General features: G+C 40.7%; 2 protein-coding genes across 19 annotated transcripts; both read left to right on the top strand.

The window, feature by feature from the left end:
* The first annotated feature begins 1,266 nt into the window (after window positions 1-1,266).
* On the top strand, window positions 1,267-4,219 carry LOC6545624 (eukaryotic translation initiation factor 4E1). Of its 18 annotated transcripts, none has more exons than XM_026976739.1 (7): window positions 1,519-1,663; window positions 1,892-2,029; window positions 2,438-2,787; window positions 2,872-3,248; window positions 3,312-3,411; window positions 3,650-3,737; window positions 3,797-4,219. In XM_026976739.1, the coding sequence occupies exons 3-7, from the start codon at window positions 2,731-2,733 to the stop codon at window positions 3,958-3,960; spliced, it is 786 nt and encodes a 261-aa protein (XP_026832540.1). In that variant the 5' UTR covers window positions 1,519-1,663; window positions 1,892-2,029; window positions 2,438-2,730; the 3' UTR covers window positions 3,961-4,219. The 18 variants fall into 18 exon arrangements, with proteins under 18 accessions (XP_015013251.1, XP_015013249.1, XP_026832542.1 ...); XM_026976736.1 differs by having other exon boundaries at window positions 1,521-1,663; window positions 2,202-2,787; XM_015157765.2 differs by lacking the exons at window positions 1,519-1,663; window positions 1,892-2,029 and adding an exon at window positions 1,267-1,477.
* Window positions 4,220-4,643: 424 nt separating this feature from the next.
* LOC6545623 lies at window positions 4,644-14,277 on the top strand. Its single transcript, XM_001972121.3, has 6 exons — window positions 4,644-5,367; window positions 10,277-10,508; window positions 10,630-10,774; window positions 10,941-11,061; window positions 11,969-12,645; window positions 12,703-14,277. The coding sequence occupies exons 1-6, from the start codon at window positions 5,288-5,290 to the stop codon at window positions 13,308-13,310; spliced, it is 1,863 nt and encodes a 620-aa protein (XP_001972157.1). The 5' UTR covers window positions 4,644-5,287; the 3' UTR covers window positions 13,311-14,277.
* Window positions 14,278-14,631: the final 354 nt, after the last annotated feature.

Below are 14,631 nucleotides of genomic sequence, written 5' to 3'. Positions count from 1 at the left end.
TCTTGAAAGGCGCTTATTAGGCGTTTACAAGGGCAACTGCGCAGTTGCTCGATTACAAAATTACCTAACTATTTAAATAATAAACACGCTTCACGTTTTTCAGGCTGGGCTCGTAAACATCTTCGATTTTCGGATTGCGTCTATACTGCAACAGTCGATTTTGAAAGTCAAGCGTAAATAGCCACATCATCAGCGTTAGTATCATCCATCCCTCATAAATAGTATCATCAGCAACTGTTGCTGTGTGTTTCCCATGATGTTTTGGGATATTTTTGCTATTTTTAAGTCAGACAAAGGCGAGCCAATCTGTAGAAAGAATTTTGGTTGGTTCCAAATACTAAGCAGCTTTAGTAACAACTAAGGTTCTGGGCTATTCATGATTCACGAACAGGTTAGCCTTAGTTATGTGGCAAAATATATCCATTGACGTCCAAGTTATAACTAAAGTAATTTCGATACTTTGCAATTTTATTCATTTGTTTTTGTTATTCTCGAAAATTTCTGGAATCTTTAAGCTAAAGTATACAATGTATTATATGGAAAACTAATTGATTCATTCTTATGTTTGTTATTTTGTTTTTGAATTCCAATTGATGATGCCAATGTCTAAATAAAAACGAAGACCTAATTTCCAACCAAAAATCAGGTTTTTGGGCTTGTCCGTCTTAAACTTTATTGATAATTATTTATAATATATTGTTATTTTTTGCCGGCTTTAAAACATCAAATAATTGCGTATGATAAATGAGGATGACGGTGTTGTTGATGGCGATCGTGCTGTGGGAATCAGATGAAATGTCAATTAAGTTTGCATTTATATTTTTTGATTAAAGCTCTAAAATTTGCTCTGCCAATTTAGGCGGAAGTTAAGCTCGCTCAATTATTGGAAATGTTTCCATGTGAGCAAGTTATTTGTTTTATGACAATATAAATAATTCATTTGAATAAATGTTACTTATTAAAGCATTACTATAAGGTGAAAACATTCTCCACAGGCGTAAGAAAATTTGTTTAATATCGTTTCATTTTAAACCTGGGTGACAGAATATGAATTTTCGTTGCTTTCAAAGTAATAATCAGAATTTATAATATCCTCTTCGCCCATTATAAAAATTTACCAATTAAAAAGTAATAATGGTTAAATGATGAATTACTTGATTGAAAAGAGATACAAGAGACGATTTATATATTAGCTTTAAAAATGTAACGGTCGCTGAAGTCTCGTAACAATCAGTCAGTAACAGGCATTTCCAGAGTTGCCCTGTTTAACAATCGATAGCTGTTTTCGGTAGCTCGTCACTAACTTTCCTTCAGTCAACGGTCACACTGTCTGGCCACCAAAATCCCAAACTTAATTAAAGAATTAAATAATTCGTATAATAATTAAGCCCAGTAACCTACGCAGTCCGAGTGCGTAACCGAAGTGTTGTATATATTTCGATACATCGAAATCATGGTAGTGTTGGAGACGGAGAAGGTAAGACGAGAAAAGGCGAGCCGCATGGTTTCGATTTCGGCTCAGCCGTGGCAGGAACAACAGAAACAGGGTTGTTGCACAAGAGGGGAGGCGATAGTCGAGCGGAAAAGTGTGCAGTTGGCGTGGCTTCATCATCATTGTGTTCACCGATTTTCTACCCAAAATCAACAATTATTTTTGCGCACAGTTGCTTAATATTAATTATTCTTGCACGCTGTTGTCTACGTCATAGCAATCGCTCTCTCTGTCTATCTCTATCAATCTATCTCGCTTTCGCGGTCACTCGCTCTCTTTCCTCTCCTCTCGCATTTGCATACCACACGTTTTCAGTGTTCTCTCTCTCTCGTCACTCTCTTTGTGGCTGGAATTTGTCAAGACATCGCGCGCGTGTGTGTGGGTTTCTGTTTCTTTTAGCTACATAAATAGGCGAAACGGAGAGACAAAAATGGAAAGAACCAAAAAAGAGTGAATTACTGCAATTAAGCAGTCGCGAACAACAGTTAAATCATATTCTTGTCGGCCATTGCAGTCGCGAGCATCGCCAAATAAACCGTTGGTTTTCTCTCCCTCTTTACTTTCCACCTCCTTAGACGTTAATTTTCTTCAGTTAATCGCGCCGCTGCTTTAAACTCGCACACGCAGTCTCGAATTTTAGCCGCAACAAAAAATAAAATCATACAACTCTTTTAACTCAAATATAAAACAATTCCAATTCTTTCAACAGGCAATCTGTGTTTTTATGTCAAATACGTGCGCGTGTGTGTGTGTGCTGTAATTCCATCGCCACTTTTGATTCGGAGTTCCTTAGGAACAGCACTATTAGTTCGCATTTTCTACCAGTAGCCTAGTCCCTTTTCAAGTGAAATAGGATACTCAAACACCACATACTCAATAAATAGTTACAACACCCACTCAACCACACATCAAGTTTAACGAGTTTTTTGTATCATCATTACTTAGTTTTTTGGTTAATAATACACAAGTGAACAGCGAACTGCAAGGGAGCGAGATATCAAGAAACAATCCAAAATCCACACACACTCGAACAAAAATCAAAAGCTTCGCTCTCTCGCACACACACGCACCAACCACCACCACCACCACCTCAACTATCACAAACACAACGACAGAGAGAGAGAGAGAGAGAGAGCGGCAAGTGAATCACGTCGAATCGAAACCGATCCGAATCCACTCCGGAGCCGAAAAAGAACTGATCCTACCATCAAACGCATCCAATAAACACGGCCGCCAACATGCAGAGCGACTTTCACAGAATGAAGAACTTTGCCAATCCCAAGTCCATGTTCAAAGTAATACTCTCAGTGCGCCTGTCGCTAAGCCAAGCTAATCTAATCTTCTGAATCCACCCCCCATCTATTTATCATCTCCCGCAGACCAGCGCCCCCAGTAGTGAGCAGGGTCGTCCGGAACCACCCACTTCGGCCGCAGCGCCCGCCAAGGCCGAGGCTAAGGATATCAAGCCCAAGGAGGACGCCCAGGAGGCTGGTGAACCAGCAGCAAACACTGCAAACACCAACGCTCCCGCCGGCGACGATGCTGTGCGCACCGAGCACCTGTTCAAACACCCGCTCATGAACGTCTGGACGCTGTGGTACCTTGAAAACGATCGGTCCAAGTCCTGGGAGGACATGCAAAACGAGATCACCAGCTTCGATACCGTCGAGGACTTCTGGAGCCTTTACAATCACATCAAGCCCCCATCAGAGATCAAGGTGGGCAGTGACTACTCGCTGTTCAAGAAAAACATTCGGTGGGTTTGGTGTTTATCGCATCTCTGCCAAGATCACCTTTCTAACTGATATCCTACTTGCAGTCCGATGTGGGAAGATGCAGCCAACAAACAGGGCGGTCGTTGGGTTATTACCCTTAACAAAACCTCCAAGAGCGATCTGGATAACCTATGGCTAGATGTGGTAAGTGTACAGAAAAACGAGTGGTGAGAGGACTGTCTATTTATAGTGAATGTATATGCTTGAAATGCAAAAATATAGAAATAGGCGTTTGATTTTGCAGTATAATTGACTACTTCTAGAAATTATCAACTGAACTTTTGCTTTTATCATTTGAAATTTGTCTTAGAAAATAGAATTGTGAGCTTAGATCATAAATATTTTTTTGCATATGACTAACTACACAACTGTTCTCTTTCAGCTGTTGTGCCTGATTGGCGAGGCCTTCGATCACTCCGATCAGATCTGCGGGGCTGTTGTAAACATTCGCGGCAAGAACAACAAGATATGTAAGTTTTCACACCCTAACTTCTTCGGATGCATTTGTTTAATGATTAATGCTTTCCAGCCATCTGGACTGCCAACGGAAACAACGAGGAGGCTGCCCTTGAGATTGGTCACAAGCTGCGCGATGCACTGCGTCTGGGACGCAACAATTCGCTGCAGTATCAGTTGCACAAGGACACGATGGTCAAGCAGGGCTCGAACGTGAAATCAATCTACACTTTGTAGGCTGTCTAGCCTCGCTCCACAATCGATCCGATCCCTCACAGATTAGTTTGTGTTACCTTTATTTATCGTTATAAGCAGCAGTAGCGATTGATCGATCGTAACTCTTGTCCAAGACCCGCGTAACGAAACCGAAACAGACCCTTTTGTTATCAAAAATCGGCATAATATCAAATTTATCCGCTTTTTGTAGTCATTGTCAATAATGGATTTAACGGAAAAGTATAATAATAAATACCTACATTAAAATCGGATACTGAGATTTTTGATTTTGTATAAATATAATTTGGATATGACTCAGTATTTCAATATATAAATAGGTAGAATCTTCAGAACAAAATAGGTACATGAATTACCTATATTAATTATTTTTGGTATTATAATTATTTCGTGAATTCCAACACGTGCTTTGGGGCTGTGACTATCCAATTATGGAAAAACTTCCTAATTTGGAATTGAATTTGTTGCTAAAAATTCGTTACCCGTTTTTAGGGTGGCCAAAATATAATCGATAATCGGAATCGATATATCGATACGTTTGCTGGACAAACACTAAAATAATTTTAACATTTTTTGCAAATTGTCATTGTAATTACATATATTTTTATGAAATTAGTGATTATTAACTGGTTAATTAAAACCAGTTACAGAAATTTATAAGCTTTTTTCATGAGCCAAGAACGGTCACACTGCACAAGGCATGTTTCAATTGTTAATCCGCAGTCACACTGGTCGCGTCGTTTGGAGAAATCGTGAAAGGATATGTCTCCGTGTTTAGCTAAATAAAATACATAAAAAATATGTGCAGTCCTGAGAAGCATAGCCATTGAGCGTAGACTAGTGGAGCAGCTCATGCTGCGGCAGAAACAACAAATTTACAACCAAACGCTGTAAAGTTTGTCGCGCATAAGCGGAATAAACATATAATAATAGACCAGCTACCAACACAAACAAACACACACGGCCCGAAGTTCGTTGGCGTTGAAAAGGAAAAATAACTAAAAAAAAAAGAAAGAAAGGAAAATAACAGTGCAATAGATTCGGTTTACATTGTGCAAAAAATCGAAGTAGCCCCTGCCAACAGGGTCGCTAAAAATAAAGACGGCGACAGCCTCTGTTTATCGCTGGGAATAAACAAATATATGGCCAACGGAGGAGAATCATAACAAAGGCGCAAGACTAGCCAGCATAAAAGACAAAGGAGCTCCCTGCTCCCGCCCCCACCCCTTTTTGGGGTTGAAAACCCCCCTTTGCATTGCGGAGCAGCATCGCACCGACTATGAGATACCCTGCAATCTAGCTTATAGTGCTATAGCGAGTTACGAACGAAATGCCTTGCGACAACGCCAAAACCTCTTCGGATATCGAGCATGTGGATTGGAATTCCGGCCAGCACTATGCAAATGTCAGGTGAGTTTTGCCACTCGAATGTCCTTGATATGGCCGAAAAAAAAGGAACCCTATACGTTATTCAAGTACACCGCACAACAAAAACCCAAAAAATAAATACGAAAAGAAAAATAAAATCAAGTGCAAGTGCAAGCACGCAATTGAAAAATCGTGGGATGGTTGACATTCTTCTTGGCATTGTCCATTGTTTATTTATAGCCAGGAAACGGACATGATTTAAATGTTTGATTGTCCGTCTCTTGGGCAAACGAAATAATTAAGTTCTCAACGCAGGTTGTAATTGCTAAAAACCAAAGTGTGGGCTTTGCTAACAATAAACAAATCCAGCTGTCCATACTAAGATCAGAAAACCCCCTTCCGAAAGCCAACACAGATAAGATATGGCTATAAGTGAAAACGAAAATAACCAAGTTTTAAGCAGAAAGTGATTCATTCCCATATGATATCACATTCATTTGCTCCCTTCATTTGTACATCTGCACTTAAATGTTATGCCACTACCAACCGTTGAGATCTCAATCGCCGTAATCCCCATCTAACGCCTGCTAATGACAGTCATTAGGCAACAGTTAACAACATTGACTCGTACTTACCATACTAGTTCCATGCCGATCGGCACTGCGATTGAAATGCAAATATGGGCGCTGCGATCTTGGTAAGGTGACAAGATCTTGACGCGAAGCGCCAGCTGTTATCTGTTTAAACAATTATACGATTATAAAGTACTTGCGATTTATTTATATTTCAATCTGAAGTGACGTCGGGGCATTGACCATACTCTGCGATTTTTCATGGAGCTAATAGGGTCTAAAACGAAGATAAATCATATACATATATAAATATAACTACGTTATAATTATAATTCACTCATAAAAGTCATTTTCAAAAATTAAAGGAGTTGAATGTAAGTGCTTTTCAGATTCATTTAATTCCAATTAATATAAATTTAAAAGCAGCTTTTCGGTATCAATCAAATAAACTGATTTTTGCTCAATAAACTTTATGAATTGACATGGTATATTTATCAAAAGACACTCATTAAGTAGACATAAATTCCAGTATTTCATATTCCCAATTTTAAAACGTTTTCAGTGGAAAGCACGTAAATACTCAAAAGTACACATTTTAATATTGTGAAATATCTGAGCCTCTTTATATATGCACATCTTTTGTGAAATACAGACCGTTCAACACCCTCGATGTCATTCTGATGAGGCTTATCATCCGGCCATCGCAAATCTAATCTGTCGCCGGAGTGTATAAATGTGTCTCAGGCTGCGGGTGGTGTTTCTGTCATTTCAGGTGTCGTTGTTAAATAAACATTGGCAATCGTGTTTGCTTATATATATGGCGGCGTTGGCTTGGGCAATTACGATCAAATATTGGCCGAGTATCATGGAAATGTAAAATGGAGCGTAGCGTAAAATATACCATTGATAAGAGGCGGCTTTTCCCAAGCAATTGCGCTCGCAGCCCGCACATCGCATAGGTTTTCCAAACAAAGGCGCAGTATATGCACCACACACACATAGTATGCATATGTATGTATATTTGGCACTTCAGTGGGGTATAACTTTTGCATTAATTGCCGCGAACTTAAACCAGTTGGCGCTCGGACTTAAAATTAAGTTTTACACAGAGCGCAAGCACATCAAAAATAATGCGCAAAATATGAAAGAAGCATTGGAACAAAGCGCAGGCAGCGAAAACAAAGCGCAAAACAGTTGAATTGGACCCCGCCTGACTCCGATTTCTCCCTTTCCACTTCCAATTCCGTCCCGTCCGGCTGGTTTGAACCTCGAAATCGCCCGGAATCCCCCGGTTCCTTGCGCCACGTGAAGATAACTTGTTTCATCTGGTCCGGCGGAGGTGGAGAGGGCGTGCACCGTTCCGTTGTTCAGGCGTGGAATTTAATAATATGCGCTAATTTGGTCGTAATTACAAGTGGGGGCATGGGGAGTAATAAAGTTCTCAAAACACCCAAATCTTACGCAAATAACACGGACAAAAATAACACTTGCCAAGCTCGCCTCGGATAATTAAGCGATATGGTCCGTATTATGGGCTGAGTTTTACTGAGTTATCAGAGCGACCGAAATCAACATTAATATTCTTACTCATTTCCGATTTGAACTTTTATTTCAAGCGGGCTTAAGTCTTGGGCCACAGTATTGTTCTTAATATTAATCTTGCCTTTCTGTTTAAAAACAGTTTCGTTTTTATCAGCTTACATTCCTAACAATTGTTAGGCTGTATTTTTCTAGAGATGATAACAAACGAATAAGTTCAAATTAGATTAGCGAACCTAAATATTTGCTTACCGGGAAGAACACGTTTCGCGGAATTCGCCAATTTCCTTCGGAAGCACTTTAAAAACAAAGTTAAACAAACGAAAAGTACGATGAGCAGCGGGAATGTTGAACTGCAGCTTGCACTTGAAACCCAATACCCGAGAGCAAAAAGGTTTTTATTTTTAGTTTCGCTGAAATAAAGCACCTGCCTGGCGTTCTCTCATTCACCTGGTAATGCGATAGCGATTCCGATGTGTGTGTATATAGTGTGTGTTTATACTCGTACATACCCTTTTGATATCGCCTAATCAAATTGTGGAGGGCAATAGCAAACAGAATAAAAGTGATGATCAATAATAGTGTGAGAAATCTTCTGCGTTTTGTAATCGACAGAAAGTCACAGTACACAGTACATTTGTACTGCCTTTTTTACTTATGGATTATAATTGAGTTCAAAATTTGTTAACAGGCAATTTGCGTTCCCAAAAGACCCATAAACGTCAATGTCATCAGGCTGTTTCAGTTCAGATGAGTGGTTCCATGAGGTGTGGAAATGGCCAGCCGGCGACTGTCTGTCGTCTAATGAAGTCGTTAAACTAGCGACTTAAGCATGTCCTTAACTTGCCAAAAGCGCCGAGAAAGGATAAAGGACCATCCTTTGAATAGACAAACATGTGTACTTGCGGCCGTGTACTTTATGAACCGCTTTCTGCGGTGTAGGCCATAAACGTGCCATGCGCTCCATCGATCCAAGGCCAGTCGATTGGCCCCCCAAAAATAAAAAGAGCGGGGCAAGAGTAAAGAGGACGTGTCCAGTTCCATGTCCATGACCATGTCGACAGCCACAACAAATGTGCTGGCAGAGCCTCTGACTGTCCTGTTCTGTCCTTCGCCTCAATCACGCACTGGCTGCCTGAACTCTAAAAACCTCACAGATACAGACGGACAAACAGAGTACAAAGGTACTCGGGATAGTGCAGATTGGCAGGGGGAATGGCCATCCCACACTGAGGGCAAATAAGTGGAAATTAGTCATTGGTTGGTGCTTTTTCGTATGAATAATCTGACTCATTTAGTATTCAAATTAACATGAAAAATACGTGTTTCGTATGTTTTTAATTTTTAAAAGGTAAATAAATAAATAAAGCCAACTGAATTCTATGAAATACATCTGACCAAAAGTTTTACAATTACAACCATATCACAATATATCCTTGTTTTCCTCCGTGCACCTCATAGGGTAGAAAGTAAAAGTCCACTCAGTTAGTTAGTCAGTTAGATTAGATATTCCTCTCCGACCGTCCAGATCCCTCGGAAACCAATGGCAGGTGCTGAGTGGGCGTTTGTCAGCCATAATGATAGGGCGGACCACGGAACTAATTGCCTTGGCCATAAACCAGCACCAGATTGCCGCAGTCCAAAGGGAACCACATCAGAACTTAATTGATATGTGTACTTTCTGGGAAAGGGGTGTGCACGTAAATGCATGTGTACCTTTCACGAGGAAAGCACAATGTTCCCACATTATATTTACTTATCGTTCTATCAATTTTTTATAAATATGCATTCGCGCACAATGTACTGCTTAAAACTGAAAAATGCCGTGATTGAACAATTAAACTGTCTATTTCAATAATGAGTTCATTTTCTTGGATTTCGGAAAATATAAATTATATACCAAATGAAATAATGATTGATCTACCTAAAAAGAGTGCGTTTTTAACTACATGAGAACCTGAGATTGGTTGATACCACATTTTATGATAACTACTGATGATTGTGATTCATTGAATACACTCATATTCGCCCACGTTTCACATCCCATTCAAGCAGAAAAAGTCAATGACTTCTTTCAATTTCACTTGCAACCAACTGCAGCTGCCTCATCACTTATTTAAATTCACGCTTAATAATGAATGGAAAATGAGGGATGGCATCATGCGATATGATTTCATAAATGCACACGGAAAGTTTTCCATCAAAATGTGTTAAAAAACTATAGCAAAAATGTCGTTAAGATAAGTGCATTTCTGACACATTTATACGATTAGCACACACTTAATAACTTGTCTAATTCGATTATACTTTTAATTGATGTTTTGCTTATAGCGGGAATAGTTAAAATGATTGCATTGCTCATAAGAGAACATATAAATATTCATTGACTGCGTTTGCTAGTTAGTTACATGCGATTTTTATAAGTTATGATATAATATTTTAATTGCACATCAATATCTGCATCGACAGGAATTGATTAATGATTTACAGCATGCATGACTACTTACATACTTGCTGTTAAGTAAATACAAAATTTGGATCAACCTATGTGATAACTGATTCAATTTATTGCTTTTGTGACGCTTCTAATGTTAGGGAAAAAACTAGACTTTGACGCAACAATTATATCTAAACCCACACGAAATAGCCTTATAACTTTAGTGACCTGAATGTAAAATGACCTACATTTGGCATTTCATGTGGTACTTAGTTATAAATAAATTAATTAACCTACAGATCAACATTCATGAAGATGGAAAGCAGGTCCGCAATGTAATATTGCTCAGTTCTTATACATACTGCCGTGGAAAAGACTCTAATCCTGTTCTAATCCCTTCCAGATTCGGTTCGGGCAGCAGCCAGGCATCGCAGAACAGCGGCGACATCTGCCGCATCTGCCACTGCGAGAGTGATCCGCAGAACCCGCTGCTCACGCCGTGCTACTGCTCCGGAAGTCTGAAGTACGTGCACCAGGCCTGCTTGCAGCAGTGGCTCACCGCCTCCGAGACCAACTCCTGCGAGCTCTGCAAGTTCCCCTTCATCATGCACACCAAGATCAAGCCCTTCAACGAGGTGGGTACATCTCACATGTCACATTTTCTTATTGAATGCCAGCTAATTTATTTCACTTTGTCTTTGCATTGTTTGGCTTCGGAATCGATTGGATTGGATTGGATTCGACTGGCAATTGCAGTGGCGCAGCCTTGACATCTCCGGCATTGAAAGGCGGCGGCTGTGCTGCTCCGTGCTGTTCCACTGTGCCGCTGCCTTGTGCGTCATCTGGTCCCTGTGTGTGCTCATCGAGCGGGCCGCCGACGATGTCCAGCGTGGCATAATAGGTGCGGGGTGTTAGTAAACTTGATACTTGGGTTCGGTCAGGCCGAAAACCCGCTCAGGGAATTCAGTAATTGTCTAATTGACTGACCTACCTGAACTCGTTCTCTTAATATACCTACTGTTTATTCTTTACGGATTCTAATTACCCATTTACTCACCGCATTTCAGACTGGCCGTTCTGGACAAAGCTAGCCGTCGTTACTGTGGGCCTTACCGGCGGAATAGTCTTCATGTATATCCAGTGCAAGGCATATCTTCACCTCTGCCACCGTTGGAAAGCACGCAACAGGTCAAGATCATGTAGCTGATAAATCGGATTCCGATTATTAATTACTGATATACTACACCAGAATTAATTGTCTAGCTGGCAGGTTTAATTAGATAATTAGTTCCATATAGCGAAGTCCAAATATTTCGCTAAAACTCTCCATAGTAGTTGTAAAATAACAACAGTGTGTAAAGAACTTAATTCAAAGGAATCATCGAAATTTGCAACTTTATAATCTGAAAAATGCATACAAATGGGGAGATTCCTATCTCGTTACGTTAAACAAAGAAATATTTCATTTCTATTCAACGGAGACAATCATCTGTATTTTAATCGGAATTTTCTATTCAGCATTCCATTGTTAAGGGTCTTGTTAGTAGTAGTCTGATATTTAATTGTACTCGTATGCGTTTTCGATTAATGATGATGCTTTAATACGCCAGTTTGGGATTTGCTTATTACCCTGTGTTGAAGGCATTCACATAAAACAAATTAAGTGCATACCTATTTAAATTAATGTTTTCCCTAGCCTTGCGCCATTGTGAACTATCTATTTACAATATGTGTCAATCAATCTCTTCTAAAACAATAAGCAAGTATTGCGAAAGATTCGATTTAATTGGTTTTAATAACTAAGCTTTTATTTACTATCTTGGATATCCAATGCTGTCTGATTGTATTATTTTACATAAACATTTTCCCTATTTTAATGCAAAGACGTGATATCCTAGCCATTTGGGAGCTTCTCTGATTACACAAACTTTAGGTCACATTCAAATCATAGGTTTTTATCCAATTATGGTGAACAATTTCAGTGGGCTTAGAATAAATCAATTGCTGGGGACTTATTTTGCCTTACTATGTCTACAGAAATCATTTAGGAAAGCAAAACGTATATAATATTTCCAATCAAACAATTGTCTTACAGAATTCTACTGATTCAGAATGCGCCGGAAAAGATACATCCTGTTTCCCCTCCATCCCCGGTAGCCGCCCATCATCAGCACTTTAGTGAGCCACTGGCACATGCCGGTTCGACGAGTGGAGCTGTGGAAATCAATGCAAGTGGTGCGGCCGGAGGATACTGTGGCCACGAGGCGAGCTGTGCATCTATGGATAATGGAGGCGGCGGTGCTGAAATGGGTCTACATCAGCAAATGCAGCGCCTCCTAAACGCCTCGCCACATCATATGATCCAAATGGCCGCCGAGCTAGAGGTGCCACACAGCAGCAGCAGTGCCTGCACGCAGACAGAGGACGGACATGGCCACCAGCGGCACCAGCAGATGCAGCAGAGCGGTCAGCAATTGGGCCAAGTGGCGGTGGCCGCCAACATCGAGTGCTCGCAGTCCCAGCACAATTACGATCGCGACTGGGCGCTCGATGATGTTGTCTCGCAGATCTCCTCATTCCGGCCCTGCCCTCAGGGATCGGGCAGCATGACGCCCTTCCACGACTCCATACACAACGTGCTGGAGCACTCGGAAGGTTCTAGTCGCGGCTCTGCTACGGATCTCTGCGCCGGATCACGGCAGGATCTCAGTGCCAGCGGCATTTCCACGGATACGGGTCGCGAGCACGCTCTGCAGTTAAGTAGCTTTAGTGGTGAGTGCCTTCATTTGATACAATTCTTACATTTCGCTAAACCTTATTTGTTTGCAGGCAGTGGCGAACACAAGGCGCCCTCGATCAGTTCCGGAGTATCTCATGCTGTAGCCAACGGGCTCGGCGGATTTGTTTACAAGCCGCACCAGACAAAGCGCTACTCCAACTCGTCCATCTTTTTGGAGAACCGCGATGTGCTGAGCGATCAGACCAGCGTGGGTCCCGATACTGCCGTACATCCTTACGATTACAGCACGCCGCCAAAGATCGACTACCGTCACTCTGGTATAATGGGCGTGGATTTGCCCATTGGTTGCTGCACCACTGATTGCTTAGGTGGTCAGCAGACGAAGGAAGAAATTCGTCGCTACTCGGATCCCAAGCTAAGTCCCGGCGAAGCGGATACCGTGCTGGATATCGATCTGCCCACATCGCCACTATCACCACCTGCCGCTTATGCCAGCCAGCAAAAGCAGCGGGATTCCCGTCAGCATCCCCATCCGCTTGTGATCTCCTCCTCCTTTGACCGTGGAGTGGACGGGGTCAGTAGCAGCAAGAGCAGCAGGGCTTACGGTCCCTCGGACGCCCAGGTGGATCGATCACGGCTCAGTTTCAAGTCGTTGCCAAATCTCAGCAGCAGCTGCGAAAGTCTCCTCCAGAAGTGAATGGAAAATCCTGCCCAACTGGTCTGATGTGATTCACTATGATCTGCGCGCTCTTTCTCCCCAACAGGCTCTGCTCTCAAGTATTCACCGCTGGTCGACGGAGACCCCAAGATCTACATAGAAAGTAAAATCGAAATACTATTTTTTATACCGCACACCAAGGGGCTTCAAAAGCCAGATCGTGGCCAGCGGCCCAGCAATCCCTATGTTCTCCACTTTATATAGCAAAACCCATAAACAATTTGAGACTGCAATGATTAAAACGAAACACAAAAAAGATAACTTAAAAGAAATGAATATTGTAACATTTAGAACCAGGCAGTTTGAGTATATTGATTTAGTGGCTAAATCGATGTATAATTTATCCTGTATTCGTGTACTGCTATTATTATCCAGCCTCTTCGATCCCATACATACATATATGTATGCCCACTAAGTTGTCCATGCCAAAAAGCCCAGAAACCAACCAGAGACAGTAATTATTTAGTCCATGTGTAGGATGTGTTTTGTTTCTTAACTTCTAAGTCAAATGAAATTTTAAAAAATTGATCTGTGATTAAGCGTCATTGAATATACATACATAACGTGCATAAATGCAAGCAAAAAAAAAACATTGACAGCAGCCGCAGCAGTAGAAAATGCAGAAGAAAATATAAAATACATTTTTACTTAACATCAAATAAGAAAAAACCAACAACAGCAACATGACAACCACTAAAAGCTTTTTCGCGGTTAACAGCGAAAGCTCCACGGAGCCGAGAATACTGAGATATATCCGTATCTCAAAACCCAGCTGAGAAATATGAATGAAAGCCGTTTTAGATATAGATATAGAATTAACAGTAAATACTTATGATCGCTACAAGTTACGAGCATAAAACAACCAATATGAAATCAGAATGGGCAACTAAATTTTTTATTATGTATTAAATATTTAAATAAATATGTGCAAACAATTGATTAAATTATTTAAACGAGGTTCTTATCTTGGATTTTCTTTCAGTGTACGTGAAAAAGAAAATTTCCAAACTTCTGTCATAATGTGAAAAGTTATATTCAATTATTAATTCAAGAATTTTTACGAAAAGAAAAACCATTCCAAATTTCCATGTATGGATTGTATGGAAAGCTTCCGAATCTACAAAAGCAATCAATGACAATGGCAATCAATTTCCAAAGTCCAATTCAAGGACAAGGACAACAGAAGTACACAAACCCCTTTGAAGTGAATGACACCCAACAAAAGCCGGTTTACCTGGAATGCAAATACATGTGCAGATTGCAAATGAAGGAGCGAAAAAGGGGAGAAACAATCAAAAAC

This window comes from Drosophila erecta, unplaced genomic scaffold (genome assembly GCF_003286155.1).
Source record: "Drosophila erecta strain 14021-0224.00,06,07 unplaced genomic scaffold, DereRS2 tig00000021-arrow-pilon, whole genome shotgun sequence".
Classification (NCBI taxonomy): domain Eukaryota; kingdom Metazoa; phylum Arthropoda; class Insecta; order Diptera; family Drosophilidae; genus Drosophila; species Drosophila erecta.
This window is presented reverse-complemented; position numbering and strand designations above follow the sequence as displayed.

Bases quoted from the DNA above. Each gene is read 5' to 3' on its own strand.
- LOC6545624 (XM_015157765.2), top strand. From the start codon at position 2,731: ATGCAGAGCGACTTTCACAGAATGAAGAACTTTGCCAATCCCAAGTCC. The intron at 2,788-2,871 runs GTAATACTCTCA...CATCTCCCGCAG, and splicing joins ATCCCAAGTCCATGTTCAAA to ACCAGCGCCCCCAGTAGTGA. The intron at 3,249-3,311 runs GTGGGTTTGGTG...TCCTACTTGCAG, and splicing joins CTGTTCAAGAAAAACATTCG to TCCGATGTGGGAAGATGCAG.
- LOC6545623 (XM_001972121.3), top strand. From the start codon at position 5,288: ATGCCTTGCGACAACGCCAAAACCTCTTCGGATATCGAGCATGTGGAT. The intron at 11,062-11,968 runs GTCAAGATCATG...ATTGTCTTACAG, and splicing joins CGTTGGAAAGCACGCAACAG to AATTCTACTGATTCAGAATG. The intron at 12,646-12,702 runs GTGAGTGCCTTC...ATTTGTTTGCAG, and splicing joins GCAGTTAAGTAGCTTTAGTG to GCAGTGGCGAACACAAGGCG.